Source organism: Oryx dammah, unplaced genomic scaffold, assembly GCF_014754425.2.
Source record: "Oryx dammah isolate SB20612 unplaced genomic scaffold, SCBI_Odam_1.1 HiC_scaffold_9, whole genome shotgun sequence".
Taxonomy (NCBI): Eukaryota; Metazoa; Chordata; class Mammalia; order Artiodactyla; family Bovidae; genus Oryx; species Oryx dammah.
This window is the reverse complement of record NW_024070193.1, coordinates 12,391,262-12,417,679: the sequence shown is the minus strand read 5'-3', so window position 1 is coordinate 12,417,679 and position 26,418 is coordinate 12,391,262. Positions and strand designations below refer to the sequence as shown.

General features: G+C 55.1%; 3 protein-coding genes across 6 annotated transcripts in view; all 3 read left to right on the top strand.

Moving 5' to 3' along the window:
• LOC120868379 (store-operated calcium entry regulator STIMATE) overlaps nt 1-5,405 on the top strand; it is a 54,096-nt gene extending 48,691 nt beyond the window's left edge. Inside the window, exon 8 of the mRNA XM_040247181.1 lies at nt 1,683-5,405. Within this exon, the coding sequence (XP_040103115.1) occupies nt 1,683-1,799 (117 nt within the window). The 3' untranslated portion in view covers nt 1,800-5,405. The remainder of the gene's footprint in view (nt 1-1,682) is intronic.
• Nucleotides 5,406-6,767: 1,362 nt separating this feature from the next.
• Nucleotides 6,768-8,353, top strand: MUSTN1 (musculoskeletal, embryonic nuclear protein 1). The gene is made up of 3 exons (XM_040247182.1): nt 6,768-7,156; nt 7,561-7,693; nt 8,018-8,353. Exons 1-3 carry the CDS (start codon nt 7,148-7,150, stop codon nt 8,122-8,124), a joined length of 249 nt encoding a protein of 82 aa, XP_040103116.1. The 5' UTR covers nt 6,768-7,147; the 3' UTR covers nt 8,125-8,353.
• A 2,241-nt stretch (nt 8,354-10,594) lies between these two features.
• Nucleotides 10,595-25,635, top strand: ITIH4 (inter-alpha-trypsin inhibitor heavy chain 4). Of its 4 annotated transcripts, none has more exons than XM_040247180.1 (23): nt 10,595-10,808; nt 11,952-12,118; nt 14,169-14,273; nt 14,405-14,567; nt 14,705-14,815; nt 15,299-15,427; nt 16,092-16,208; nt 16,467-16,635; nt 16,717-16,842; nt 17,024-17,205; nt 17,304-17,489; nt 19,123-19,262; nt 19,474-19,628; nt 19,925-19,951; nt 20,228-20,275; nt 20,712-20,831; nt 21,709-21,750; nt 21,946-21,972; nt 22,058-22,174; nt 22,948-23,122; nt 24,671-24,825; nt 24,927-25,023; nt 25,411-25,635. In XM_040247180.1, exons 1-23 carry the CDS (start codon nt 10,722-10,724, stop codon nt 25,478-25,480), a joined length of 2,715 nt encoding a protein of 904 aa, XP_040103114.1. In that variant the 5' UTR covers nt 10,595-10,721; the 3' UTR covers nt 25,481-25,635. The 4 variants fall into 4 exon arrangements, with proteins under 4 accessions (XP_040103114.1, XP_040103110.1, XP_040103111.1 ...); XM_040247176.1 differs by lacking the exon at nt 10,595-10,808 and adding an exon at nt 10,828-11,497; XM_040247177.1 differs by lacking the exons at nt 10,595-10,808; nt 19,925-19,951 and adding an exon at nt 10,828-11,497.
• Nucleotides 25,636-26,418: the final 783 nt, after the last annotated feature.

The following is a 26,418-nucleotide window of genomic DNA, read 5'->3' as shown; positions in this document are numbered from 1 at the left end:
TTGGCTAAACCAACTGGAAACTTCTGTGGGGGTAGCCAGGCCTCCCAGGGAGAACCTCATCTCCCCTTATTTTCAAGTTTCCTAAGTTGAAACATTTGGACCTCAGGGAGATGGGTGGCCATAAATAGGAGCCAGGAGGCAAGGTTGTACGTCCAAGGCAGGCCTGTAGGTGCATGGCACCATGGGTGTGGGTGACAGAAATGGCTGAGGAGGTCTTCTCGGAGAGGCCTTCACGCTTGGGGATGAGGTGACAGCCAGCCTGCACAGCCCATCTTAGCAGGCAGTGATATATTTGAGATTGAAGTGAAGTGAAGTGAAAGTCACTCAGTCGTGTCCAACTCTTTGTGACCCCATGGACTGCATAGTCCATGGGATTCTCCGGGCCAGAATAATGGAGTTGGTAGCCTTTCCCTTCTCCAGGTGATCTTCCCAACCCAGGGATCAAACCCAGGTTTCCCGCATTGCAGGCGGATTCTTTACCAGCTGAGCCACAAATGAAGCCCGTTTTGAGACTGAGGCATTGACAAAACCCTGCGAGAACTTGGAACAGTTGGTTTAGCCCCTTGGGGCATCCTGGAGAGTGATTTGAAAACCACCTAGGTGGAGGACAGAGGGGAAGCCTGCCTCTTCTCTAGGCGCCCCCTCAAATCTTGCATGAGGCCTGTCGGGTTGTAAGAACATGGTGAACATTATGAAGGACAAACAACGTTTTAGGCAGAAGCAGCTGCTCCTGAGGCATCATGGTCCTGTGGTTTGGTGTTTGGGTAATAATGTGAAATTCACTGTGGCCAGAGTAGCATGTATTCCAGAGGGTAGGATAGCATGACAGGAAGTGAGTTACAGGCTGAGATCTGCGCTAACTGGGCAAGGTGGTTTGTGATCCAGAGCAAGGAATGGGCACGCGTTTGTACAGGTACTAGGGAGCCGGAGAGAGTGTTCTATCGGGACCAGGACTGGGGGCAGGAAGCCCTGCAGGGAGGGTAGTGAGAGCACCCTGCCCTGGAGGAGGATAAGCTGCCCCTGTGCAGCTGTGCTCTGGGCCTCTCCGTCTTGGCCTGGGCTGTCCCCGTCTTTTCCCGATGCTCCGAGGCCTGAGCAGCCAGGCAGGTGGGCCGGGAATGCTGTCTGCTCTAGGTGCCCTAGCTGTGTGGCCGTGTTGTTCTAGGGGCTCAGAAGAGCAGAGGGCTCCTGTTTGTCTTCAGAAGTTTGTGAGGTTGGCTCATAGCAGCCACTCTGAAATGGCCCTGCTTTGTGTGTGCCCCACAGGTGTTTTCCTTTCACAAAGGGACTTTTTAGTACGCTTATGCTATATTTGAACCAATTTCAAGGACCTGGGACCCCATATGCCAACACTGGGCTTTTCGGCCAGTGTGACCTAGTGCTGAGTTTGCTCTGATGGTGGTTGGGTCCCAGCCGGAGGTTGGATGGAGAAGCAAGAGCAGAGGGAGGCGCGTCCACTCAGCACTGGTGTCAGCACCTGTGGGGGCACATGGCGTGAATAAGGTCAGGCGAGGGGCAGCTCGTCTCACTCTGTAAAGGGGGACCTCCCCATCTCCCTCTGCTAATAAACCTGACACTTGAGGCCTCCTGCCCAGGTTGGTGTTCTAGACGGGGGTCCAGGGTGGCCAGGTGAAGAGTGCATCGCTGGCGGTGACTCAGGGCCATGCCTCTCCACCACTCAGATCCTGATCTCAGCTGATGACGAGATGGAGGAGTCGGACGTGGAAGAGGACCTCCGGAGACTGACGCCCCTGAAGCCCGCGAAGAAAAAGAAGCACCGCTTCGGGCTGCCTGTATGATGCATTCCCAAGCCAGGGTCGGGTGGGGGCCCGCGGCCGGCCGCCTGTCGGCCGAGGGTCACTCAGCCGCGTCTTTCCTCCCCTCCTCTCTCTGCCCGTCTTCTACCTCCGCTCCTCCCGCGGCCTCAGCCGCTCCCAGATACTGTGACCCGGGGAGGGGGGCTGCTGGCTCCACGCGGCAGCTGGAGGTCCCCACCCAGTTGCACTACAAACACTGACCAAATATGCAAGCGAGGCGTTGTGTGTGTGTTGTTGTCCCAAGTGGTGGTGTGAGGGACCCGGAGGCCCTGTCCCGCATCTGGCCATGCGGCCTTGAGGCTGAGGACTTACCTGCGTGTGGACCGTGGGTGGAGCCTCTCGCCAGGGCTTCAGAGGGGAGCGTGAAGACGGAACATGTTTGGGGGCTGAGTTACTCATTGACCAAGTTGGAGCCGTGACGCTTTCTTACTCGAAATGGCTTTTGTAACTATTGATTTCTATGGCTGGTTTTATGAGCTGTCACAGTGTTAATGTTTTTTGAGTATGTGTTTATTTCCTATGGGACTAATGGGCAAAACATAGATTTTTAAGTCTTCCGTATGCTGTTGACTTTTATATGTTTAAGTTATATTTTCATACTATTGTATTTAAAAGCTCTTTTTTACCCCCAAAGAAATGGGTTTGTTTGCCTTTCGTGGGACATGAACTGGTGGGAAGAAATAGTTGGGAGTTTTTTTATTTGGAATATCGTTAGGTAATCTGCTATCCGATGTGGTAAATAATTCCAGTAGGAAGGGAGGTGGGGCTTTATCTGAAATCAGCAAACCCAGTGGTTCTGCAGAGGTCAGGCCTGAGCAGGAGGCAGCTGGTCCGAATGTGGATCCAGGGCCTGTGAGGGTGGAACAGGAAGGGCTCTGCCCAGGGCCCAGCAGCACTTGGCACTTCAGCTGGCAAGTTAGAGTCTTGGTGAAATGTGACTGAAAAGGGAGCATAAGAGGATATTGTGTCCAGAGAAATTGAGACTCCAAGGCCACTCCTGTTTGTCCCCTGCATCTCTTCAGAACCTCCAGATCTGAAGTTTAAAGTGCAGTCTTGGCCTCCCCGCCTCCCATGGTGCAAGCTTCAGAGCCAGAGTCTGGACCCACCTCTGGGAGCGTCCTCTCAGGCTACCCTTTGCCTGTCAGCTTAGTGTTGTCTACTTGTCTTGTGCAGCAGTCTTGAGAATGCCTGTCTGACCATGAGATCCTGTTGTTTACATCCTCCAGAGCAGCGAGGTGGCTGGGCACAGGGCAGGGCAGGTGGAGGTGAGTGAGCTCGCTGTCTTCATCCACAGGCAGGATGAAGTGCTTCTTTCTAAACTTGTGGCCCCCACTCCTCAGAATGAGCCTAGGCCCCATGGCTTTGGGAGTCTGCTGCCCGGCAGTGGAATGGGCTGACCCAGGTACTTGCCTGCTGTGGGAGCAGCAAGGCAAAGCAGCCCGGTGTTTTGTTCCAGCCCAAGGTTGGCCTGAAAGTTTAGGAATAGAGAACTCCATGGTGAAGGTACGAGTTAGAAGTGAGACTAGTGCAGGGAGCCCGCACCACCCAGAACCTTCTTTTAGACCTACATAACAATGTGTTTCACTCAAGCAGGTTGGGTCTGAATTGTACCATGTGAGCCACAGTCTTAAACCAGGCATCCTGGGTCTATCCTCTGCCTCCTGCAGTCCCACCTATGTGGGTTGTAAGGGCACAAACTTTGGAGAGGACTTCTCAGCCTGTCATTCTCTAAGAGTCCAGAAGCAGGAGGGCCAGAGGAACCTGGACCTGAACTGCCATGGGCGGCGACTCTGCTTGGGTGGGTGCCAGTGGCCACAGGAGAGGAAGGTGAGATTGCAGCCCATCTCTACTCTCCCTTCACCCTGTTCTCATCCCATGCTCTTCCCCCTCCAACCTTCATCTGTGTTAGTGGGCAGCTCTGCACTGGGAAGACCAGGCCTGACTCTGGTCCTGGTAGGTGGTAGGCATCGCTGACTCACCTTACTTTGTCCTCCGGTTGCCTTTCGTTTTGAATAACCTGTGGTCACAGCTGTTTCCTGCACCTCACTGAGCCCAGAATCTGAGCTTTTCTTTCAGTCTTCAGATCCTGATGTTTCCAAAATAGCAACAGTGGGCAGGAGACACACAGGCTATGAAGGATAGAGACTGGGTTATACAGATACCAGATGATCTGCTCGTCCCAGTGCCTGCTGGGCAGTAGGTTTTGGGGACCAAGAGGTAGTGAACAAGTGGTGGTTTCTCCCTGTATCCTGATTTTCAAATGAGTTTAGTCTCTGAGCGGCAGTTGTGTGGTAGCTGACTACCTAGGGCATGGACATTTACCAGAGTCTAGTTATACAGGGCATCGTTGGCATGCTTGGCCTTACCCTCTGTGCACACTCACACGCACACAGTTTGTATCCCCCAGGGGTGCCTCCTGCAGTAACTGAGGGCTTTTCTGTGGCATACTGTCCCGAGATAGTGGGAACGGAGGGCCGTGGCCAGGACTTAATTCCCAGCTGGCCTCCCTGCCTGGGGTAAGCTTTCTCTCCAGCTGCTCCGAGGTGCCTTATGAGGTGCAGCCCTTCACCTGCCCCAGGGCAAGCGTCGTCATGTTTGAGAAGCCACGGAACACCAGCTGGATGTTGTGCACTGTCCATCTGGTTTGTCTGAATTTGGACCTCAGCCATGCCACCTTTCATGGAAACTTGTAAGTCAAGGCCAGGAACAAGTTTCTTGTCACTGATGGAAGTAACTTGATGAAGTAGAATTGTCACGTCTACCGTCTGAATGAAAGAGACCACCATTGCCCGTTTTCCCTTTGGCTGCCAGTGGATGTTGTCAGTGGCAAGGAGGAATGTTGATGAGATCCCCGGCGACAGTGGCTTTTTGGTCTGCTCAGTCCAAAAGCCTACCATGTGAAGTCCCACTAATTAGCCTTCAGGCACGCTGGTGGCCTCCAGCCTCAAGCTTTAACTTGTGCCTCTTCCTGACAACAAGGAGTCATAGGTTAATGTTGACCATGCCTGTAAAGGGAATATATGTAAAGGTTCAAATTCAAGTTCTTTCTTCCCCTCGGCAGTGTGGGCCTGGAGGCTGCAGCCCAGAGTCCCCGACTGAAGGCTGCCCCAGGAGCCTGGAGGGAGACGCAGGTGTCAGCATCGCACTCTGCCCTCCAGACGGCAATCCACTGGCCGTTTTGCTGCCAGGTGAACATCGATGACTCTGGGAACTTGCCATCAGCCAAAGCAGCCACCCTGGTGCAGGGCTGGCCTTTAGAAGTTTCACACACTTCCAGCGAGGAGCAGAAAGCTGTCTGTTTTACCCTGCAAAACATTGGTAGCTCCAAGGGGCTTTGCTTTGGGGGAGGGCCTTTGAGCTCCTGAGTGGGTGGGTGGGTTGTTTTAATTTGGTTTCTCTTTTCATGATGTTTGTTAGGAGTCAGATCTATGTGAGCAAACCATGGCCTCCCAGTGGAGGTGGTTCAATTTGTGGTGTTATGAGTCACAGAAACACATTTTTGAAGTGAAAGGGAAGATGATGTACTTACACTGTAAAATGGTTTACAATAAAGTTTGACATATTATTACAGTTTCTAAAAAAAGAAACAATCACTCTTGTGGTTGTTGGTTGTGTGTTCTGTGGAGCTGAAACAGCTTGGTGGGGTCAAGAAAATGTCCCCAGTGAGTTAGAAAGTTCTTCCCAGAAAACAGAGTGAGAATGAATCTGACCTCTCCTTATGGCGGATGTGGGAGCCAAAACCTGCCGAGGGGAAAAAAACAAACACGCTCACGCCGTTTCTTCTTTCCTGGTAATGCGAGTGAAAGCTCCTCTGCCTCCCTCACCCCCAGGAGTGTGTGGTGCCTTAGAGATGGGGTGTAAGGCGTGAACATCCCACATCCTTGTTCCTGAGGCTGCAGGGCTGGAAGGCAGGTGCCTCCCTGGGCAACGCAGGCTGTGGAGGCAGAGCTGAAGCACCGGGAGCCGGCAGCACAGGCCAGGCCTGTCCTCATTGCCTCTTGGCCCCTGTTTGGAGTCCTGGATTCGTGCTGGCGGCTGTCTGAAGGCATTCCTCATGTCAGCACTCGTCTCAGATGGAACCTGGCAGGGCTCGCGTTGGCCTCCCAGAGCCAAGACCAGGCAGGGGGAATTAGGGTGGGATGAGATCTGACAGCAATGGAGTGGCGTTCCAGGTAGCCACACGTCAGTGCCTGGTTGGTTCTGTCTGCTTGGAGCCTTCAAGGATAAAAATGTGCTCTATCACAAACTGACAAGGAGCCTGGGTATGTTCGACCCAACAGGACAGACTCTGAGTACCCGTCCACATCTACATCCACTCCTACCCTCACCCCAGGCCCAGAGCCCTGCCATGTGCCCTGGGGGTCTCCCCTTCAAGGACAGGGTGTTTGAAACTAGCAGAGGAGAGTTAAGTGACCTTCAGGGTCCCTGTCCATCTGTCTATGACTGGAGTGAGCTTCACTGTTGCCCACCCTCTCATAACCTAAATGTCCTTGGGCCAGTTGCCCTTCAGTGACCTCATCTCAGTCAGAGGCTCTGTGCTGTTTCCTTCAGCTCGCCTCATGGTTTCCTCCCAGCCCTTCCTGGGCACTTTGCCCCTTCCTTTATCCCTCTGCTAATAAACTCGCACTGGGAGCTGGACAGAGAATGGGAGCATCAGTAAAACTGTTGACAGGGCAGCTCCCAGGCTTCCCTTGGCCGCAATTTCTCCACCTGGGAGCCAGGTGCAGGCCCCATGCTCTGAGTGCACTATGATGGCTCAGCAAACTGGCCGTGAGCACACGCTCCCCAGCGGCAGACACAGGAAGCCTCCTCCCTGCTGCCATGTGGAGCTGGAAAGTCTCTTTCCTGTGGAATCCAGGGAGAGGGTAGAAGAGAGAGAAAAACAAGCTCAGAGTTGTCCACCCTGGCCCATGGCCCTCCCTTTCCTCGGGGACACCCCCATGCTGGGATGGACTATCGTAGATAGACAGCTTGGACAGCCACATGCATGTTACAGGACCTGCATTCGTAAACACAAGTTGCTGCCAGGCCCAGCGCCTCCCTCCCACAAGAGAGCAGCTGTCCCCAAGGGTACGGGGTCTCCCCAGCTGTCTACTGTCTCCAGGACTGCAGCCCCCCAGGCAGAAGTGCTCAGAAGCCCCTATCATCTCCAAGAATAAACTCTGAAGCCAGCGGCTGCGTGGATCTGAATCATCAGGGAGCTGTCAGAGGAGGGGGAGTGACTTCCTGGGACAGGCAAGCGGACTATATAAGCCCCAGAGGGCTGGGCGCTGCTTAAATCTCTTCCACAGCCTCTGCCTGCCAGGGAGCAGCTCCCCACAGCACCCACCATGTCCCAGGTAGGAGGGCCCAGCTCAAGGCCTGCTGGTGCCAAGGGGCAGGGTTGGGGTGGGGGAAGTGGACACTGTCAACTCTGGCAGCTGCGTCTTGAGCTGAGCTCAGGGAATAAACACAGAAGGCTCTGCCTCCCCTGGAAGGCCAGGGCTCAGAGAGGTCAGGCAGACAGATGATATGAGGCTATGACAGCCGTGGCCCCGGAGCTCCTGGTCTGTGGGGAAAGGATGGAGACCTGGGGTAGAGGGTATGACATGTAGTCAGGAAAGCTTCCTGGAAGAGAAGTGATGCCTTGCACTGGCTGAAGTTAAGTGAGCAGGGAAGAGGGGTCTGGGCCAAGGCATGGTGGTGGGAAAAGGCCCTCAGCCTCAAGGCCTCAGGTTGTAAGATGAGGCTTGGGCTCCCCAAGGCTGGCGCTCAGGAAGCCCCCATCAAGAAGAAGCGGCCCCCTGTGAAGGAGGAGGACCTGAAGGGGGCCCGAGGGAACCTGACCAAGAACCAGGAAATCAAGTCCAAGACCTACCAGGTCATGCGGGAATGTGGTGAGTGTTCTCAGGACGATGGGGGCCTGGGCGCAGATGTGTGTCTGTGGGAAGGAGGATGGGTTGGGGGCAGGAGGGTCCCACGGGTCTTTGTTCTAAGAGTTCAGAGCTTGTGGGCTTGGGGTGGTGCTTACCACAGATAGACAGCTTGGACAGCCACATGCATGTTACAGGACCTGCATTCGTAAACACAAGTTGCTGCCAGGCCCAGCGCCTCCCTCCCACAAGAGAGCAGCTGTCCCCAAGGGTACGGGGTCTCCCCAGCTGTCTACTGTCTCCAGGACTGCCTGCCTCTGACCCACCTCCTCCCCATCCTTTCCGCAGAGCAAGCTGGTTCTACAGCCCCGTCGGTGTTCAGCCGCGCCCGGACTGGCGCTGAGACGGTGTTTGAAAAGCCCAAAGCTGGACCCGCCAAGAGTGTCTTTGGCTGAGAAGTGCGTGCCACCCCACCCCTTACCACAGGCACCACTGCGACACAGGAACTTTTCCCAAGAACTGTTTTTTTTTTCCAAGAACTCTTTTTTTATGCCAGAACACACCTTCTCACCTGCCGCCTTGGGGAATGCCACCCCTGCCCCACAGCCCTGGCCCCTCAGCCCAGGGACTCTGCACTCACACCTGAGAAACACCAATAAAGAGAATGCCCAAGTGGCCCCAGCATTTGAAAGGTGTTGGTTGGTCACTGGCTATGGCCACTAAATGCCAGGGAGGGGAAGGGAGGGTAGGGTGGGTGTGGGGCACATTTTCCACCCGTCTTGGCTCTGGGCAAGTCCCAGAGGATAATGCAGGTGCTGTTATGCCCATTGCCACATGCCACAGAGAGCCTCAGGTGTGGAGACCTGGTGCTGACCTGTGTGACTTCAAACCATCTCCCCTCCTCTTCTGAGTCGCATTTCCCCTTGTATGTGACAAGGGGCCCTACTGTGTAGAGCAGGCCACGGTCACAGTGCTCAGAGTGAAGCAGGTGGGGGCCTGGGGCTCACCCTCTCCCCACCCTTCACAGAAGCCATCACGATGCCTCCAGGGACCCCAAGGTTCGATGGAACTCAGGGTCCTCGAATCTCCCTCCCCCTTGTTCACATTGCCCACTGCCATCTCGCATCCCCTCAAAGACACAGCCAGGTGGAGGCTCCTCGCCGGCCAGTGGCCATCGACTCCCTGAGCCACTGTCCCCTCACCCCGAGTGAGCCTCCCCCTTGCCACTCCCACGGCTCTGCCTGAGTCACAGAACACCAGGGTCTCAGGTTTTGTGTGATTCTTCCCGCTTCAGGCCTCAAATGTCCCTCAGCACCTGGAGCTGTCGGATTCAGGGCACTAGAGAGGCCTGTCCAGCTGTGACAGCAAGACCCCAGACAGTCCAGGCTAGACCAGCAGGGCCTGGGCTTACAGTGCCTGGCTTGGGGCCGATGTCTGCAAGGAAGTCTCACCCGTCCCCTAAGCAGATGGAGTGGGCTGCACAAAGCCTTTCGCATGTTCCCAGCCAGCCCTGCCTCCTTATATAGCTTTTTCAGGCTGGGCCCGAGGGAGCAGACCTTCTGTGGGGCCAGGCCTGGGCCTGCCCACTGGGCCCTTTGGGGAGGCCCTTCCCGCAAATTGCTGAAGGGCTGTGTTCTCCCATGTCATTCCGATCACTTCCAGAGCCAAGGGGCGGGCGGTGCAGATGTGCCGAGAGGTTCAGCTGAAGTCATGTAAAGAAAGGGAGTGTTTACTTGTAGCCACAGACCCAGCTCCCTTCCCTTGGGGCAGGTGCTACTGGTGTTGACAGAGGCAGGGCTAATGGAGGAGCCCCCTTCCTGCCCTGTGACTGTCCCAAGTGGGACCTGAAGATGGCACCCTCCCTCATCCCCTATCCCCAGAAGAATGTCACTGAGTCCTCCTTCTCCGACCCAGGGTTTGGCACCTGGCCACTTTTCTGAACCATCTTTAGCGCTTATGTGGCCCAAGACTCAGGAACTGAGCTCTCCCAGATCCACAGGGAGACAAGCATCAGCTGTGTCCCCATCCCCTAATATTTGCTTTATTGCTGTCACGAAAACAGTCTTTCAACTTTATTACAGAAAAATTGAAAAAAGCCATCCTTAATCCTACCACAGGCCCTCCAGCCATCCTCCTGTGGCCTGGGCCCATGACAACAGCACTGCCCTGGCGGTGACTTGCTGACAGATCGGCGTTCTGCCCTTCCTCACTCCAGGAGTGATTCACGGGCTCCCTTGGCACGACTGACCTCCACATAGGCCACTTGAGTGCACACGCCACCACCCTGAATCGCCCCCTTCAGGAACTCTGTGCTTCCCTCTCAGGAAACTCCCCACAGCCTGATCTCTGGGCCACAACATGGGGCATCTTTATGACTCGGTTTGTATTGCCAAATGGAGATCGTGTTTTGGAGGCCTTGCTGGAACTGCACCAAGATTCCTGGCTAGAATAATGGGGCCTGAACAGCATCCTGGGTGCCCCTCCAGCAGAGAGAAGGGGGGCCCCTTGGCCTAGCCCCTCTCCTCCCATAAGTAAGGTATATCCACCCTGCCTTAGCCCCAGAAGATCTTGCTCCAATCAGGTGCCCCGAGGGCTGCTTAGTGCCCTTGGGTCCCACTGACCCGTCACACTGACCTTTTTTCCAGGCCCCCTGCTTCCCAGAAACCATACTTTGGTCCTCCTCTTCCCAGCCATGCCTCTCCTCTAAGGCTGGGCTTACGGAGAGCCAGCCAGTTCACTGCTGTGCCCCCCAGCCCTGGGGAGCTTTTTGGCGGGATAACTGGTGTGAGAGGTGGCGGTGGCTTGCTTAGATTCTGGACCTTTCAGAAGGGGCGCCCATACACAACTCCCACCCAAGCCTGCTCCTGGATTCCCATCCCCAGCCAAAGTCCACAGGACATTTGTAGCTTGCCTGCTTATCTTGAGGCCCCTGTGGTATTTGGCTTTGCAGATCCCAGTTTCCCAGAACCTGCCCCCGCGGGGGCGGGGCAGCAAGCAAGTTACTAATTCCGCACTTCGTCTCACAGTTCAGAAGCGACCGGCCACAGCCAGAATGGAGACCCCAGCCCCTGGCCTCACCCACAACGTCGTGCTGGTCCTGCTCTCGCTGGCCATCCTCCACACCAGCAAGGCCCAAAAGGTAACATCTGTGGGGCCTGTGTGTGTGCACCCTAGAGTGAATGGGGCAAGTGACTGAAGGCAAGGAGAGCCTTGGTCTGTGTGAGCGTGGGTCAGTGTGTGTGCAGAGAAGGGGTGCTGTCCTAAGGGGTCTTTGGAGAATCCCCCATTTACTGGGAGGGGTGATCCTGTTATTTCCCAGTTCCCAGGGAGGAACTACAGCCTAGCAAGTTGCCCTGGAGGGCGGCAGTAGGTAGGGTGGGTAAGAATGCACCTCAGGAGCCCAGCTTACCCCTCCCTCCTGTCAGCCTGACCTCGCAGAAGTTATTGATGCTTTCTGTGTCTGTTCCTCCTCTGTAGAACAGTAGCAGAACAAGGTTACAGTAATAGGACTATTCAGAGGTTTGTGGTGAAGAGGAAACCTTTAATATTATGAAGTGCTGAGTATAGTGTCTGGCACCAGGCAGACACTCACATGTAAACGAGGCACTCAGCCTGCCGTGCACCTCTGTGCTGAACACAAGTATGCCACGTGCAAGCAGGCAAGAGCCGGGTAGGCTCTGCCTATGTACACATACCCTTCCTTGGAGACTGCATACCTGGGGCAAAATACACATGCTTGGGGGAGTGCCCCTTGGGATGGATGGAGCAACAAGGGAAGCCCCACAGCTGTGGAGAAAAGGACAAAGCAGAAGATGCTCAGGCTTAGAGGTGGACCTTTCCTACCTCCAAGTCTCCCAGCTCCCGCAGGCCCCTGGGAGAAGGCTGGTGGGCACCGTTTTCCCAGTCACTGGACTTGTGCACTGCCCTTTCACTGGGCAGGACTAAGATGGCATGGAAGCTGTTGCCACTCATCTCTGCCTCAAGGATAAGTCCCTCCCAGACACAGTGGGGCTCAGGCTCCACCCCTTGCCTGCTTTTTCTCCAAGGAGCACTGTGGCCCCAACTTGACAGGACGGTCCCTGCCCAGTAGGGTCTCTGCACTATTGGGTGGGGAATGAAACACACAGTAGCCTCTGATTTGAGATCAAAGTTCACAATGCTTCATGCGATTCTTCTTGGTCTGTGGCTCGGTTGGGGTTGGGGGCCAGGGCTTGGTGTGGGACCAAGGTCAAGACTCACTCTTGAAGAGCATTAAACAGTTCCACCCTTTCCTCCTTCACAGGTCCAGAATGACATTGACATCTACAGCCTCACTGTGGACTCTAAGGTCTCCTCCCGATTCGCCCACACAGTCATCACCAGCCGGGTGGTCAACAAGGCTGATGCCGTGCGGGAGGCCACCTTCCAGATGGAGCTGCCCAAGAAAGCCTTCATCACCAACTTCTCCATGTAGGTGCCCTCCTCCACTCTTCCTGGTCTCCCCTCCCCAACCCGCAGTCTGACACCATGGCCCCTGTGTTCTCTTCCTAATGTGAGATGTGCCAGGATATAAGCTTGAGGTGTGTGCACTTCACCTGTAGGCAATACAGAGGCCAGAGGCTTCTAGGAACTTCACGCATTCTCAGAGACCCTTCCCTGCCTCCATCCTTTCATCCCTTCCTGCTTCCCATTCTGCCTCCCTCATTCCACCCCTCTACCCATTCCTACCTCTTTCCGTCCATCTATCCCTCTCTCCCTTCCTCCCTCCCTCCGTTGGTCCCTCCCACTTTCTGTCTCTCCATCTATTCATCCATCTGTTTTCCCTGAGTTCTGCCCAGGTGCCAGATGGAGAACCACAGCCTCTTTATGTCTTTGCCTTTGAGAAGTACAGACCTGGGGCATCCTGAGGCCAAGCCCAGGCAGAAGGGAATCACCAAAAGGCAGATTCAAACCCAGAACACAGAAAACTTCTTAACTTCTTAAGCCTCTACAATGAAGCAATGCCTCAGGGAGGGCGATCACCTCCTTGTCACAGAAGTTCTGACCCAGGCTGGTCTACCTGCCCCATAGTGGGATACTGCAAAGGATGGTTCTTCTCTAAGCCAGAAGCTGTGTTGGGAGGCTGCTGGGGTTTCCGTAAGCTGGTGACTCTGTTAGCTGGTGATGATCGTCACTTTGTCCTCTGCTTCCCTCCCCCACCCTTCCCAATTGAGTTTTGCAATGTTTGCTGAATGCCAGAGAACTCTCTGTCTCTGGCCCTGCAGGAGAGGCAGTGATTGAGAACAGGCCAGAGAGGGGCTGATCCTAGATACTCAGGGAGGGTGATGGGCGGGGCAGAGGCCTAGCATCTCAGGCAGAGTCCCCAATGTACCCTGGGACCTCTGAACACCTGCGATGGGGGCAGGATCCTTCTGGTTGCTTCCTTAGCTCTCTGCCCACCCCACTCCGTCAGCCCTTCTTTTCCTAACCAGGAGCCAGGCCTGTGCGGCCCAACCTGCAGTGTAAGCTTCACAGGCTGCACCCCACTTCCCATGTGGGTGCTGTGGCTGGCAAGCTGCAAGGTTCCAGGCCCATTTCATCTTCTGAAGGCCCAGAACATGCACCCCTCTCTGGGCCCAGCTCCTGCGGCTGCATGAGATAGGGAAGCAGGGGGCAGGGCAGTGTGCCTTGCTCCCCAACCTGGCTAGGAGCCCCAGTTGGGCATCTGGAAGGAGGAGCCCTGCAGCCCAGCACCAGCCCCACTGTAGCCCAGGGTTAAATTGTGACCAGGAAGGTGGGGAGGAGGGACACTGGTCCCAATATCCTGGCTGTCCCCTCCCGCCTGGAGACTCTTACACTTTCACACCACCCCCGGATGGAGCAGACTTACGTTTGCCTGCCGTTTCTCTCTCAGTCCCTCAAATGGCCACTAGGATTGTTTCTACCTGCCAAGGAGCCCCGTCTCCCAGTCATCCAAAACCTCCTTCCCCAGGAGCCAGCCTCTCTGCAGTGTGGCCTGCCCTTTGTTGGCAAAAAGAGGGGCAGCCGTGGAGAGAGGGGTCAGAGCCTTCAGCCCTGTGTCTCCACTGGCCTGGGAGCCAGCATCTCCCTCCTCAGCCTGCCCCACCCAGCTGGACACAAGGCTGAGTGAAATGAGGCTCAGAGCTCTCGCTGGTGGCTGACTGGTTCCTCTGGTGACAGTCTGTAGGGTGGAAGGGGCAACTGGAATGTGGAGCCAGACAGGAAGGGAGGAGAGAGGCCAGGTTCTTGCTCAGCCCTGCCTCCTCCTTCATCCCAATTGTTCAGGAAAAGGCATGTCAGCCAACACAGTGCGTATCTCAGGGTAGATGGAGGTCTGCAGAGCCCCTGACCACCCCGGGGCCCCACACAAAGCTGTGTCCGCAGTAGGTGTGTAAGAGACGCGTGGTCTCGGGTAAAGATAGGAGTCACTCTGTCGGAAGGCACGGTAAGTCCCAGAGAAGGTGGGATTGCAGTGGGCCTCACCCGCCAGGCTCTCACAATTCACTCCTTCCTGCCCCAGGGTCATCGATGGTGTGACCTACCCAGGTAACATCAAGGAGAAGGCTGCAGCACAGGAGCAGTACAGCGCGGCCATGGCCAGGGGCGAGAGTGCCGGCCTTGTCACGTGAGTCCAAGGGGGTGGGAGGATCCCTCTGGGGGTGGAGTCAAGGCTACCCCCAACTTCAGCTGTTGAGCAGGGGCCATACCCACCCCCACCCCAAGTCTGAGGGGCACATCTGACGCCCTCTTCCCCAGGGCCACCGGGAGAAAGACAGAGCGGTTCCAGGTGTCCGTCAGTGTGGCTCCCGCTGCCAAGGTCACCTTCGAGCTGGTGTATGAGGAGCTGCTGGCCCGTCATCTGGGAGTGTATGAGCTGCTGCTGAAAGTCCGGCCCCAGCAGCTGGTCAAACACCTGCAGGTACATGGCACCACTTTCTTCTAGAGGCCTCCTTGATGACCTCACTCTGCCGAGGGCGGACCCAGCTTCCCCCTCTGCCTCCTGTGAGGGCCAGCCCTGGCTCCCAGCAGACCCAGTAACCCGCTTCTTGCTTCTAGATGGACATTCACATGTTCGAGCCTCAGGGCATCAGCTTTCTGGAGACAGAGAGCACCTTCATGACCAATGAACTGGCAGAGGCCCTCACCACCTCACAGAACAAGACCAAGGTGGGCCTGCTAGGGTCTGCGGGTGAGGGTTCCCAGGGGCCTATCTTGAGGCTGGACTTCCAGAGAGCGGAACTGCTGATCAGAATCTCTGAGCTGGAGGGACTTGTGAGGTTCCTATGTCCATGCTGTCATTTGGCAGACAGGGAGGGCAAGGCCCAGGGACGGATGGTGGGTGCTGGTTTGAACCCTGAGCTCAGGAGAGAAGACTGATGTAAGGGTCCCCAGACCAGGTAGGGAGGAGGGGCTGGCTGGACCACACACATCCTGGGCCCAGCCTCTGCTTGTACAAAAGTATGAACAGGAGATTCACTCACACCCCCTCCCCTATATGGAGGTCATCTGGCCGACAGCTCAGCCTGAGAGAAAGTCTCCTGGAACTTGACCCAAGACTGCCTCCTGGAATTCTCTCTTCACATAGGAATGAGGGGTGTTATTAATACCACCTTGCTGCTCCTTCCAACTTCAGCCAGGTCATTTTTCCAGGCTCACGTCCGATTCAAGCCAACACTGTCACAGCAACAAAAGTCTCCGGAGAAGCAGGACACGGTCCTAGACGGCAACTTCATTGTCCGCTATGATGTGGACCGGCCTGTCTCTGGGGGTTCCATTCAGGTATGTGGGCTCCAGGCAAGAGCTGAGCCACCAAAAAGTCCATTCACCCTCAAGGACCTGAGCCTGGGTGTTCTTGCAAAAAAGACAGAATAACCACCCCTGGTTATCAGTGCACCAGGTATTGCATAGATAGAACACAGGCAGTTTAGTTATGTTGTTGCTGAAACTGTTCCCTTCCAGAGGGGAAGAAAAGTTCATCTGTGCTGAAGAGATATTGGGTGGGGTTTCCCTTGTTGCCCTGGCTGCCAAGAGGTTCACAGTTCACTTTTATGCTCAATCGCAGTAGCTTCTCTCACATAATTTTCTGGCCACATTGTGCTTCCCTTTTACCTTTTTGATGGGCCTTGTTTTTGGAGTCTTCACTTCTTTGATGGATCTCAGGTATACTATGTCTGAGCCTTTTAGTATAAGCTACCTCAAATAATTAAATAGGTAAAGTAAGGGTAGAGTTCTGGTGGGCCAGGTCTAAGCAGGGAAGCCTTTGTAAGGGAGGCGCTGGATCAAGCCAAGCAGTATGGCAAGAATCTGAGGAGGTTCATGGTGGAATAGGGCTGGAAGGAGCTGGGATAAAGAGTGCAGCAGAACCCCAGGCTTGGGGGTGAGGAGGCTGGTTGGGGGCAGAGCTGCAGCTCTTACACCTGGGTGTGTCTCACTCTGGTCACAGATTGAGAATGGCTACTTTGTGCACTACTTTGCCCCTGATAGCCTGTCCACAATACCCAAGAATGTGATCTTTGTCATCGACAAGAGCGGCTCCATGATGGGCAGGAAAATAAAGCAGGTAGGTCCCATGGGCCAGGTAGGGGTTCTGAAGGCTCGCAGACGTCTAACACCATCAGCTCTGGTCCAGCAGGCAAACCAGACCTGCCCTCCGTCTTCCTAGGTAAGAGGCTCCCGTGGATTGAGGTTGGTCTTGCTGCTAGAACATTCCCCACGTCATCACTCCAGCTGTGAGCCTTAAGGTGCAGTCTAAGGGCATAGGAGCCACCAGGGAGGCCCCACTGAGACACCCACCTTGTGTCCCCTTGCCCTGACCCAGACCCGGGAAGCCCTCATCAAGATCCTGGATGACCTCAGTCCCCATGACCAGTTCAACCTCATCAGCTTCAATGCGGAAGCAACCAAGTGGAAACCTTTGCTAGTGCCAGCCTCGACTGAGAACGTGAATGAGGCCAAGAGCTACGCCACTGGCATCCGGGCCCAGGGAGGTGAGTGCTTGTGCAGCCCTGCATGGTAGACACTTCTGGGGCACCCTGCTGGGAGCCCCCCTGAGGGTGTGTGCCCCACAGGGACCAATATAAATGATGTGATGCTGATGGCCGTGCAGCTGCTGGAGAAAGCCAACCGGGAGGAGCTGTTGCCTGCAGGGAGCATCACCCTCATCATCCTCCTCACTGATGGCGACCCCACTGCAGGTGAGGCACTGCCAGCGCCCCCCTGGCGCACTGCCCAGGAGAAGCTGGGTTTCAGCCTGGCGTGCTGTGGAACCTGGGGCAGGGAGAAGGGTCTTTCAGGCCTCTTTGGCTCTGAGATTCCAGAAATATCCATTGAGCCAATCACCGTTTTCTCACCCCTTTCCAAAACCACTGGGTCCAGGGGAGACCGACCCTTCGAAAATCCAGGAGAACGTGCGAAAAGCTGTAAATGGCCAGCATAGTCTCTTCTGCCTGGGCTTCGGCTTTGATGTCAGCTACACCTTCCTGGAGAAGATGGCACTAGAAAACGGCGGCCTGGCCCGGCGCATCTATGAGGACTCAGACTCCGCCCTGCAGCTGCAGGTGCCCACACACCCTGACTGGGCTGTGTGAGCAAGGGATGGCATAGCCAGGTGGGCAGACCCTAGCCCGGCCCTCATGAAACCCTCCCTGCCCTGCAGGACTTTTACCAGGAGGTGGCCAACCCACTGATGATGTCAGTGGCCTTTGAGTACCCGAGCAATGCTGTGGAGTCAGTCACGCAGGACACCTTCCGGGTGTTCTTCAAGGGCTCCGAGTTGGTAGTGGCTGGGAAGCTCCAGGACCACAGCCCTGACATGCTCTCAGCCCAAGTCCGGGGGCAGCTGGTAAGTGTGGCTGGCCATTCTGGAGGGGAAGGGCAGCTGGGGCAGGCAGTCAGAGGGGCTGGCCTCAAACCCCAGCCCTGCCGGCTCCAGCCCTTTGACCTTGAGCAAGTTACAGTGTGCCCTCTGCCACCTGTGGGTGACACAGCCCCACTGTGTTGGCTCCCGGTGGAGATTAATGAGATGATGTAATTTTCTGAGGGCGCCTGCGTAGCACTGGCACGTGGTAGGCACATAACGGTCAACCAGTACAGCTGCTGCTGTTCCCAAGGGCACCAGCTGCTTGGCATCCCCTCCTGACCTCACCCAAGCAGTCAGGCAGGGAGGGCTGCTCCCATTTCACAGATTAGCAGTCTGACCTCCAGGCAGAGCAGCCAGTTTGCCGCGGGTCCCGCTACTGCCACGTCAAGAGCCCAGCTCAGCAGGTGGTATCCTGTCCCTGCAGAGCCTTCCCTGCCTCTCATTCCACAAAGAGAATCACAGCCCCTCTCCAGGCGTTGGGGGTACTGCCCTCATGAGAGAGATAGCCTGGGTAAATCGTCGAACAAGCAAGGAGCTGCGGGCTGGATAAACTCGGGAAGTCAGGGAAGCAGAGCTGGAAGCCCCAGCTTGGCCTGGGGTTCAGGAAGGGCTTCTGAGGGAGGCTCAGCTGAGACTGAGGGGTAAGTGGGAGGTGGTAGAGGTCAGATGGTGGAAGGACAGAGGAATATTTCATGATTTTGTGGCAGGTAGGCAGCATGTGTGGGGAGAAGAGCAGGTGGGCAAGGCAAGTGGGCATGGGGGTGCCCAGGGACTCGTCTCAGAAGTAGCCAAGTGTCAGGATAGGCAGAGCACATCCTATGTTGAGCCTGCCCAGCTTCACACCCAGCTCTGGCACCTCCCAGAGGTGAGACCTGGAGCATGGCACTAAACCTTCCTGTGCCTCAGTTTCCTGCTTTGTACCTATGAAAATAAGTCAACCTCACCCACCTCATAAGGCTGCATTGGGGATTAAGGTTTTGCCCTGTGTGAACACTCTCTGTGTGTCAGCTGCTCATACTGTCCTGGAGTCTAGGAGTTCTTAAAGTGCAGAAACCAAGGTGACTTAGTGTAGTTCACAAACAAACATGTCTTTCTTTTAGTAGTTATGTAGTTAATGTGTTGTGAAAAATAGCTCGAACACCAGACCTAAGGTTTCACAGGTCTTGTTGCTTGGGGCAAGAGTATTAGTCTATTTAAAATTCATCCGAGGGACTTCCCTGGCAGTCTAGTGGTTAAGACTCCATGCTGTCACTGCCAAGGGCCTGGATTCAATCCCTGGTTGAGGAACTAAGATCTCACGTGCCATATGGCACAGCCAAAAACAGAAAAAAATAGCTGTATGTGTGGAGAGGGCAAAAAAATTCAGGTAGCTCCTGGTTCTGCGCCCATTATTTTGCACCTGGGATAGTCTTCTCCATGCTTTCTCCACCTCCTTATCATCCTTGGAGGCTCTATGACTGAGCCTCTCACACCCCTAAGCATCCTCCGTACCCTTTGCTCTACTTGCAGCCAACGCCGCCCCAACCAGGTTTCTCGTGGCGGGCTGGGTAGCACCAGGCCAGGTGCTGGCATCACGCCCTGACTGCTCCTGCCCTCACTGGGCCCCTCTTTCCAGCACAGGGAGAACATCACCTTTGTGATGGAGTCCCATGTGGCCGAGCAGGAGGAGATGTTCCGGGGCCCCAAGTACATCTTCCACAGCTTCATGGAGAGACTCTGGGCATACCTGACCATCCAGCAACTGCTTGAGCAAATGTGGGTGAATGCATCCTCCAGGGGCCCCCAGGGTGGCTACCCACGGCCTCAGCACCTCCCCAGGCTCTTCACTGGCAGGGCTGGCACAGCTGGCACAGGCATCGCCTGGGCAGGAAGACTTGAGGTGGTGGTAACCCCGGAAGGGTCTGGGAGGGAGGGAGACTCTGAGCACCTGGGGGCTTGCCGAGCCACTGGCCTTCTCTACCTGCAGGGTCTCTGCATTAGATGCTGAGAAGCAGGCTCTTGAGGCCCGCGCACTGAGCTTGTCACTCAGCTACAGCTTTGTCACCCCCCTCACGTCCATGGTGATCACCAAACCTGAAGGTCAAGAACAGTCTCAGGTTGCTGAGAAGCCTGTGGAGGATGGTGGGTGTGGCAGCAGAGTTCTGACCCAGCATTCTCCCAGCCCCTCCCCAACATCCCAACCAAGACTCCACCCCTGCCACCCGCAGACTCCCAGAAAACTCATCCCTGTTTCATTGATCAGGAAACTGAGGCTAGGCCTCCTGACCCCCTCCCACACCCCACCCCCCGCCGCTGCATGTTCACTGTACCCTGTGTAGTGCTGGGGTTGGGAAACAAGGTTAAATAGAAATACTTCAGATGTATCCAAACCACCCTGACAGTGGGTCTCTCTTTCTCCCTGTTTTTGTCTTATTCAGAAAGCAGAGACAAGAGAGTCCACCTAGGTAAGAGCCTAATGCCCTCTAAGGCTGGCCTTGGTGACTCTTGGTTGACACAGGGCCTATGGTTCAGCAACCATATGGCGACTAGCCAGCGCCTCTCCTACCCAGCCCTGCTCAGGAGGGGTGTTGTCTGCCCAAGCATGCTGGTGCGCTTAGTTACCTGTTCATTCAGATACTGGCTGTCACTCAGGCCCTGTCCTGGGCATTAGAGACACAGAGACACTGGGGGTCCCAGAAACATGCATTCAAGAAGCAAACTCAAGTTTCTCTGATTTCCAAGGCCCATGGGGTTTGGTCAGTCCATGGACAGAGCATCCAGGAAAACAGGTAGCAAAAGAGGAGAGGGTAGAGGAAGGGGATACTGACAGAACGTTGATCCCGGCTCCAGACTGGGCTCTGCTCTGGCTGTGGACAGAGGGAGTGACTTACTGGACTCGCCCACCTGGTAGCAGGGCTGGGACTCAAATCCAGTTGTTTTTGATTAGGAGGCAGCAGTGCAGACCCCGTCTTTGTCTTTTCTAAAAGAAGAGGCTGGAGAGGAAAAGATAGTTTGAGGGGCACTACCAGAGCGGGGAAGGAGGGCCAATATTCTAGCAGGGAGGAGTTCGAGAAGGGCCCTTCATTCCAACCCTGAGTGATAGGGGAGGGGAGGGGACCCACCTGCCCCCTCCATGTCCCTCTTCTGGGGTGAGTCCCGGCGCCCAGGCTGTGGGGACCCGTGACTCTGCTTGAGAAAACACTGTTTGTATGAACTTTGCCAAAGGCGGAGGTTTGAAAGTGATAAACAGCCCTCCAAGATTAGGAGTACCTGGACGTTTTTTTGCTCCTCCTCCTCCATTCTACCGCACAACCTCGAGATTGGTGCTACCAGAGCTGACATTACGTAAGCCACTTTCTGACCCTCTGAGGGCCAAGTTTCCTCAAGATTAACCTGCCCATAGTGTTAGATGAGATAAATCACCAAGCCCAGGGCTAAGCAGAGACCAGGGAGGTTTGCTGAAAGATATGACATTAATCGGGCTTCCCAGGTAGCTCAGCTGCCTGCAGTGCAGGAGACCCCAGTTTGATTCCTGGGTTGGGAAGATCCCCTGGAGAAGGGATAGACTACTCACTCCAGTATTCTTGGGTTTCCCTAGTGGCCCAGATGGCAAAGAATCCACCTGCAATGTGGGAGACCTGGGTATAATCCCTGAGTTGGGAAGATCCCCTTGAGGAGGGCATGGCAACCCACTCCAGTATTCTTGCCTGGATAATCCCCATAGACAGAGGAGCCTGGCGGGCTACAGTCCAGAGGGTCGCAGAGTCGGATGCCGCTAAGCGACTAAGCACAGCACAGCACATGACGTTAAATAGCACGTCCTTTATTTTTACTGAATTGAATTCGTTACACTCTGGAGGCTGGCTCACTAGGGATGGAACATTCTAGAAAAGGAAGGTTTCCTCCATTCCCAAAGCCAAGAGTAGTCCTTTGAGCTGTTTTCTGATCTCCAAACCTAGACTCAGACACAGCTGCAGGGCCAGGCTGGACCCCATCTCCTTAGTTTTTTCCCTGACAGCATGCTCTTCTGGTTGGAAAAATCTCTTTGCAAAAGTAGTTCTAGACTGGGTGTGTGTTTGTGGCAGGGTTCGTGGAGTTGGAGCTTGGTGGGTGGCAGGTAGCAGTGATGGCTGGAGGGCTTGCCATTTGCTTCGAATCCTGACTGCCTTCTCCCTTTCTGTTCCTGCACTCACGCCTGCTTCTGCACCGTCACCTACCTCAGGTCCTGGTGGAGCATCTTACGACACGGATTCCAGAATCAGAGGTGCTCCCAAGCTGCAGTAGATTCTGGCCCTATGGCAGAGAGACCTGGAAGGGGAGGGCCCGGGGAGCTCTCTGAACCCGTCACATAGGTTTCCTGATGGAGAGGGAACCCTGAACACCCGTTGGCTTTTCCATTCCTCAACCCTGCCCCTCCCCAGGAAAAGGCTGCCTAAACCAAGACTTTTTCTTATTTCAGGAACAACCCTGACAGCCCTACCCTTCGGTAAGTGCCACCCCATCTTAGCCTCCCTCCCCATCCTCGCCCCTACCCATTTTTACCTGCCCCCAGAACACACCTGCTGTCCCAGCTCCCGTCCAGGCTCCTTCTGTCATCCTGCCACTGCCTGGGCAGAGCGTGGACCAGCTCTGTGTGGACTTCCGGCGCCCTCAGGAGCTAGTGAACCTGCTGTCGGACCCTGACCAAGGTGAGAGGTGCATTACCAGTTATCCACCCAAAGAAATCTAGTCACAGAGCACTGCTCAGCTTCCTACCTCAGAAACTGGGACACCTACCCACAGACTCCCAGGCAGCCGGCGTCCCAGGCAGGCGCCGCCCGAGCTCTGACACTTGTACTCATACGTCTGCCCCATGACCTCTCACTGGGCACCACTTATGTGGGCCTGAATGACCTACACCCCAAGGTGACCAGAGGTGGGCTTGCCCCTAGGTACTGCCATACTTCAGGGTGAGGAGACACCTGGGCACAGCCTGTAGTCAGCGCCCAAAATGTAGTGGAGATAAGCCCAGGAGAGGAGACAAGAGCTGTCCGACGGCCAAGACGTAGGGCTGCTTGGGGTTATATGGGGGTGACGGGGCCTTGGTGGAGAAGTGGGGGTCTGTGAGGCCGAGAAAGGGGGAAGCAGAAGCACAGAGCCCTGAGGGAGACTGGTGGAGCTGGAAAAGGTGTGGAGGAGGGAGGTGCACTGGCCAGACCTGCCCTCCAGCCCCCGGAAGGTGGAGCTGATCTGGCCATCTGAAGGTGGCCATCACTGAAGACCGGGGGCCCCTCCAAAGCCAAGGGTACCCAAGGGCTGAGTGGAAAGATGGTGGGAAGCAGGCCGACAGCGTGAGGGGAGGCAAGGAAGGGGACCAGCAGGTGAGTGGGTGAAGAGGAGGAGGAGCGGGGGGGAACCTCCTGTTCAGGCCAGTGCCCAGCTGGAGCCACAGCTTTGACCTCTCTGCTCCTGGCCCTCTCAGGGGTTGAGGTGACTGGCCACTATGAGACAGCGAAGGCCTGCTTCTCGTGGATTGAGGTGACCTTCAAGAACCCCCAGCTGCAGGTCCATGCGTCCCCTGAGCATGTGGTTATTACTCGAAACCAAAGAAATTCTGCATACAAGTGGAAGGAAACACTGTACTCAGTGATGCCCGGGTGAGCATTAGGCGGTGGCCACTTTCCCCTTTTTTGGGCTGGGCATGAGTTTTCTGCAGTGAGCCACACCCACAGGAGGGGCAGCGATGTGAGAGTCCTTCACGTCCCCCTCCAGCTTTAGAGGGTGCCAGGGTTTGACCTGGGGACCCGGCTGTGCTCACACCTAACCCAGGTCACTGTCTGGTGCAGGGGACAGCGTGGTCTGGAGCTGCTCTGCTGCTGACCCTGAGTGACCATAGGCAGGGTGTTCTACCCCCTCATCCCTAACTAGGGCTAATCATCTGAGCCCTCAGCCGGAGGGCTGAGACGCCGGTCTCATGAGAGCATGTGGTCAGGGAGCACTTTGCCCATAGACAGTGCAGTGCCCACTGGGCACACAGGAAGGTGTGCCCTCTACATGATAAGGTAACCATGATGATGAGAGACTGAAGGGCACTGTCCACCAGGGGAGGTTAGGAATATCATTCTTAGCGTTGAAGCTCTGACGAGAGACAAGTCCCACTGACATCAATACCAGGCAGCTAGAGGGTAGCAGAGGTGGATTGCAACTTCTCCTTGTGGGGCTGCCTCTCTGTGGAGCCTGGAAGAGCTGTGTCCAGCTCTGGGAGTCATGAGCTGGGGGGAAAGAGTCCAAGGACCCAGGCCCTCTTCGAGCAGTGTCCTCTGGACTTTCCGCCCATGCTGAGTACAGAGAGCCTTGTCCACTTCCTCTGTCAGCCCCTCCAGAGAAACTGGTTCCCACTTGGTAAGTGAGTACAGACCTCGGGAATCTGAGGGGCTCCCCTTTAAAAGCTCCCAGTTTTATAAAAGATCTTAAAGTCTCCTGTTATCTGGTAGATGCAGAAAGATCAATAGCATTTCTGTGCTTTGGACAAACACACTAGAAGATGAAATAAAGGATTCCTATCAGTCGTGGTGCTTGAACATTCACATACTTTCATGAGCTCAGAAGATCCACGTAAAGAAAAATAGACCATACCTTTTACATTGAACTGTGTTAAGAAGACAGTGTAAGTTTAGGGCGATTCCATTGAAAATAACCTCAGAGTCACAGCAGGGGTTTATTCAACATGCAACGTTCCTGAGAAAATGAAAACAGTAATAACTCCAGAGATTATTCTAAGTAAAAAAGGAAGTCATTCCGGAGGGACTTGCCCTTCTAGATCTTAAAACACACAATTAAACACTAATCATCAGAAGAAAGTGGCACTGGCCAAAAGAACAAAAGGGACAGAGGAAATGTGTCCATGAACCCCTAAGTCATATAAAACTAATTTGTGAGAAATCAAATCTAAGAAAGCCAGAGGGAGGGGAACCATTTTAGTTTATACACAATGCCAGGATAACCAGGTGTCAGTGAGTTAGCATTGGTCCCAGGTTCCCAGATGACTGAGGAAACTGGAGCCCACAAGACTGAGGGCCCTCGCCTGGAAGGCCACGCTAGGAGATCCTGAGGACAGAAGGGCAGCCCCCACCCATGGCCACCCCAGGTCCCCGGTGGGCATCTCCAGGCCTCCCTTCCTGCTCAGGACACGGCTTTGCCCACAGCCTCAAGGTGACCATGGACAAGGCGGGGCTCCTGCTGCTCAGCAGACCAGACAGGGTGACCATCGGCCTGCTGTTCTGGGACGGCCCCGGAAAGGGGCTCCGGCTCCTCCTGCAGGACACTGACCGCTTCTCCAGCCACGTCAGCGGGACCCTTGGTACGTGGCCCAGGCTTGGGAAACCCTCAGAAGTCGCCTCTTCCTGTGAACCCAGCCTCCCTCTGTCTTTTTTCTTCTCTGACCCACCCTTTGTATCTCAGGCCAGTTTTACCAGGACGTGCTCTGGGGGCCCCTGGACACAGCAGATGACCGCAAGCGAACACTGAAGGTCCAGGGGCGTGACTACTCTGCCACCAGGTGACTCAGTACAACTCTCCACTGAGCCCAGCCACGGGTTGGGGCTGGGAGCTAGGCTCTGGGACCCCCGCTCCTCTGTCCCTCGCCGGGAACCAGTCAGTCAGGTGTCAGGTCAGACAAGTCTGACCCAGCTTTCAGTCACCCCACAAAGGATGGTCAACTCAGACCCACAGGAAACACATTAGCCCAGAGACCACTGGGAAACTCTCCCTGAATTCCTGGACCCTAGGGACCACATATCACTGGGTCCCCTTGGGTGACCTGCGCTGGAAGGAAGTCTCAGAGGCCCTGAGACCCTCCACCTTTCACATCCCTATCCCCAGCTGTCTCCCTCTCTTCCTACCACACCTGACACATGCTGGCCATCTGTCTGTCTGTCCATCCCAGAGAGCTCAAGCTGGATTATCAAGAGAGTCCCCCAGGCAAAGAGATTTCCTGCTGGTCTGTGGAGCTGTAGTTCTGGAAGGAGCTACACCCACCACCCCCTTCCGCTGCCCTGTGTGTGCAGATGGTTGCCGCCCAGTGACCACAGGGCCACTCTGGGTCCTGGAACATCGTAGGGAGAGGTGTTTGCACTCAATAAAGTAAAGAGAGATGGTGTGAGCCCAGGGAGTGGGCATCTCTGGTTTCATCTGGCCAAATCCCCAAGCATCAAGGTTATGTCCTGGACATGTAGCGTCGTGTACCATTAGAATCATCCACCATCAGCCACTCAAAGGCCTATGGCCAGTAAGGCCCACAGAGAGCGTTCAGTCCTATCCCTTCACTTTACAGGCAGGGAAACTATGATTTAGAGTGATTGGAACTGTTAAAATATTGCTTTTGCTGGGGCCATGGAGCCAGAGAACACTCTGGGGAACAGGGTTCATTCTGCTTTATGGTGACACAGGGTCCATGCAAAGAATAAAAGGGTGACCTGGGTAGAAGTTCGTTACAGGCCAACTCCCAACATTCTCAGCCACCTGTGGGGCCCTTTTGCAGTAGGATTTGCAGGATACAGTTTGGTGTTCACATCTGTGCTCAGAAACAGGCCTGTCTTCTCACTGCCTTGGCAGAGAAGCTGGCAGTAGAAGACCAGAGAGACAGAGTCCCAGGAGGGAAGCAAGGTCTGTTCCCAGGAGCCTGGGTCATTGAGGGGCTTCTGTCCAGGCCTAGGGTTAGACACCCCAAACATCCCACCCAATTCCTGCACAGGCAAAGCATACTTTCAAAATATTTATAATTATTTCACCTACTTCTTCAAAAATGACACGAGTATTTGGCTTACAAATAAAAGGTATATAAAGAGAATAAAACAGAAAATATATATATATATGAGAATGAAAAGGAGAGAAGAGGCAAGAGGAGGAGAGTTGAATCAGAGACCCTGATTCAGTAGGGGAAGCTGCAGCAGTA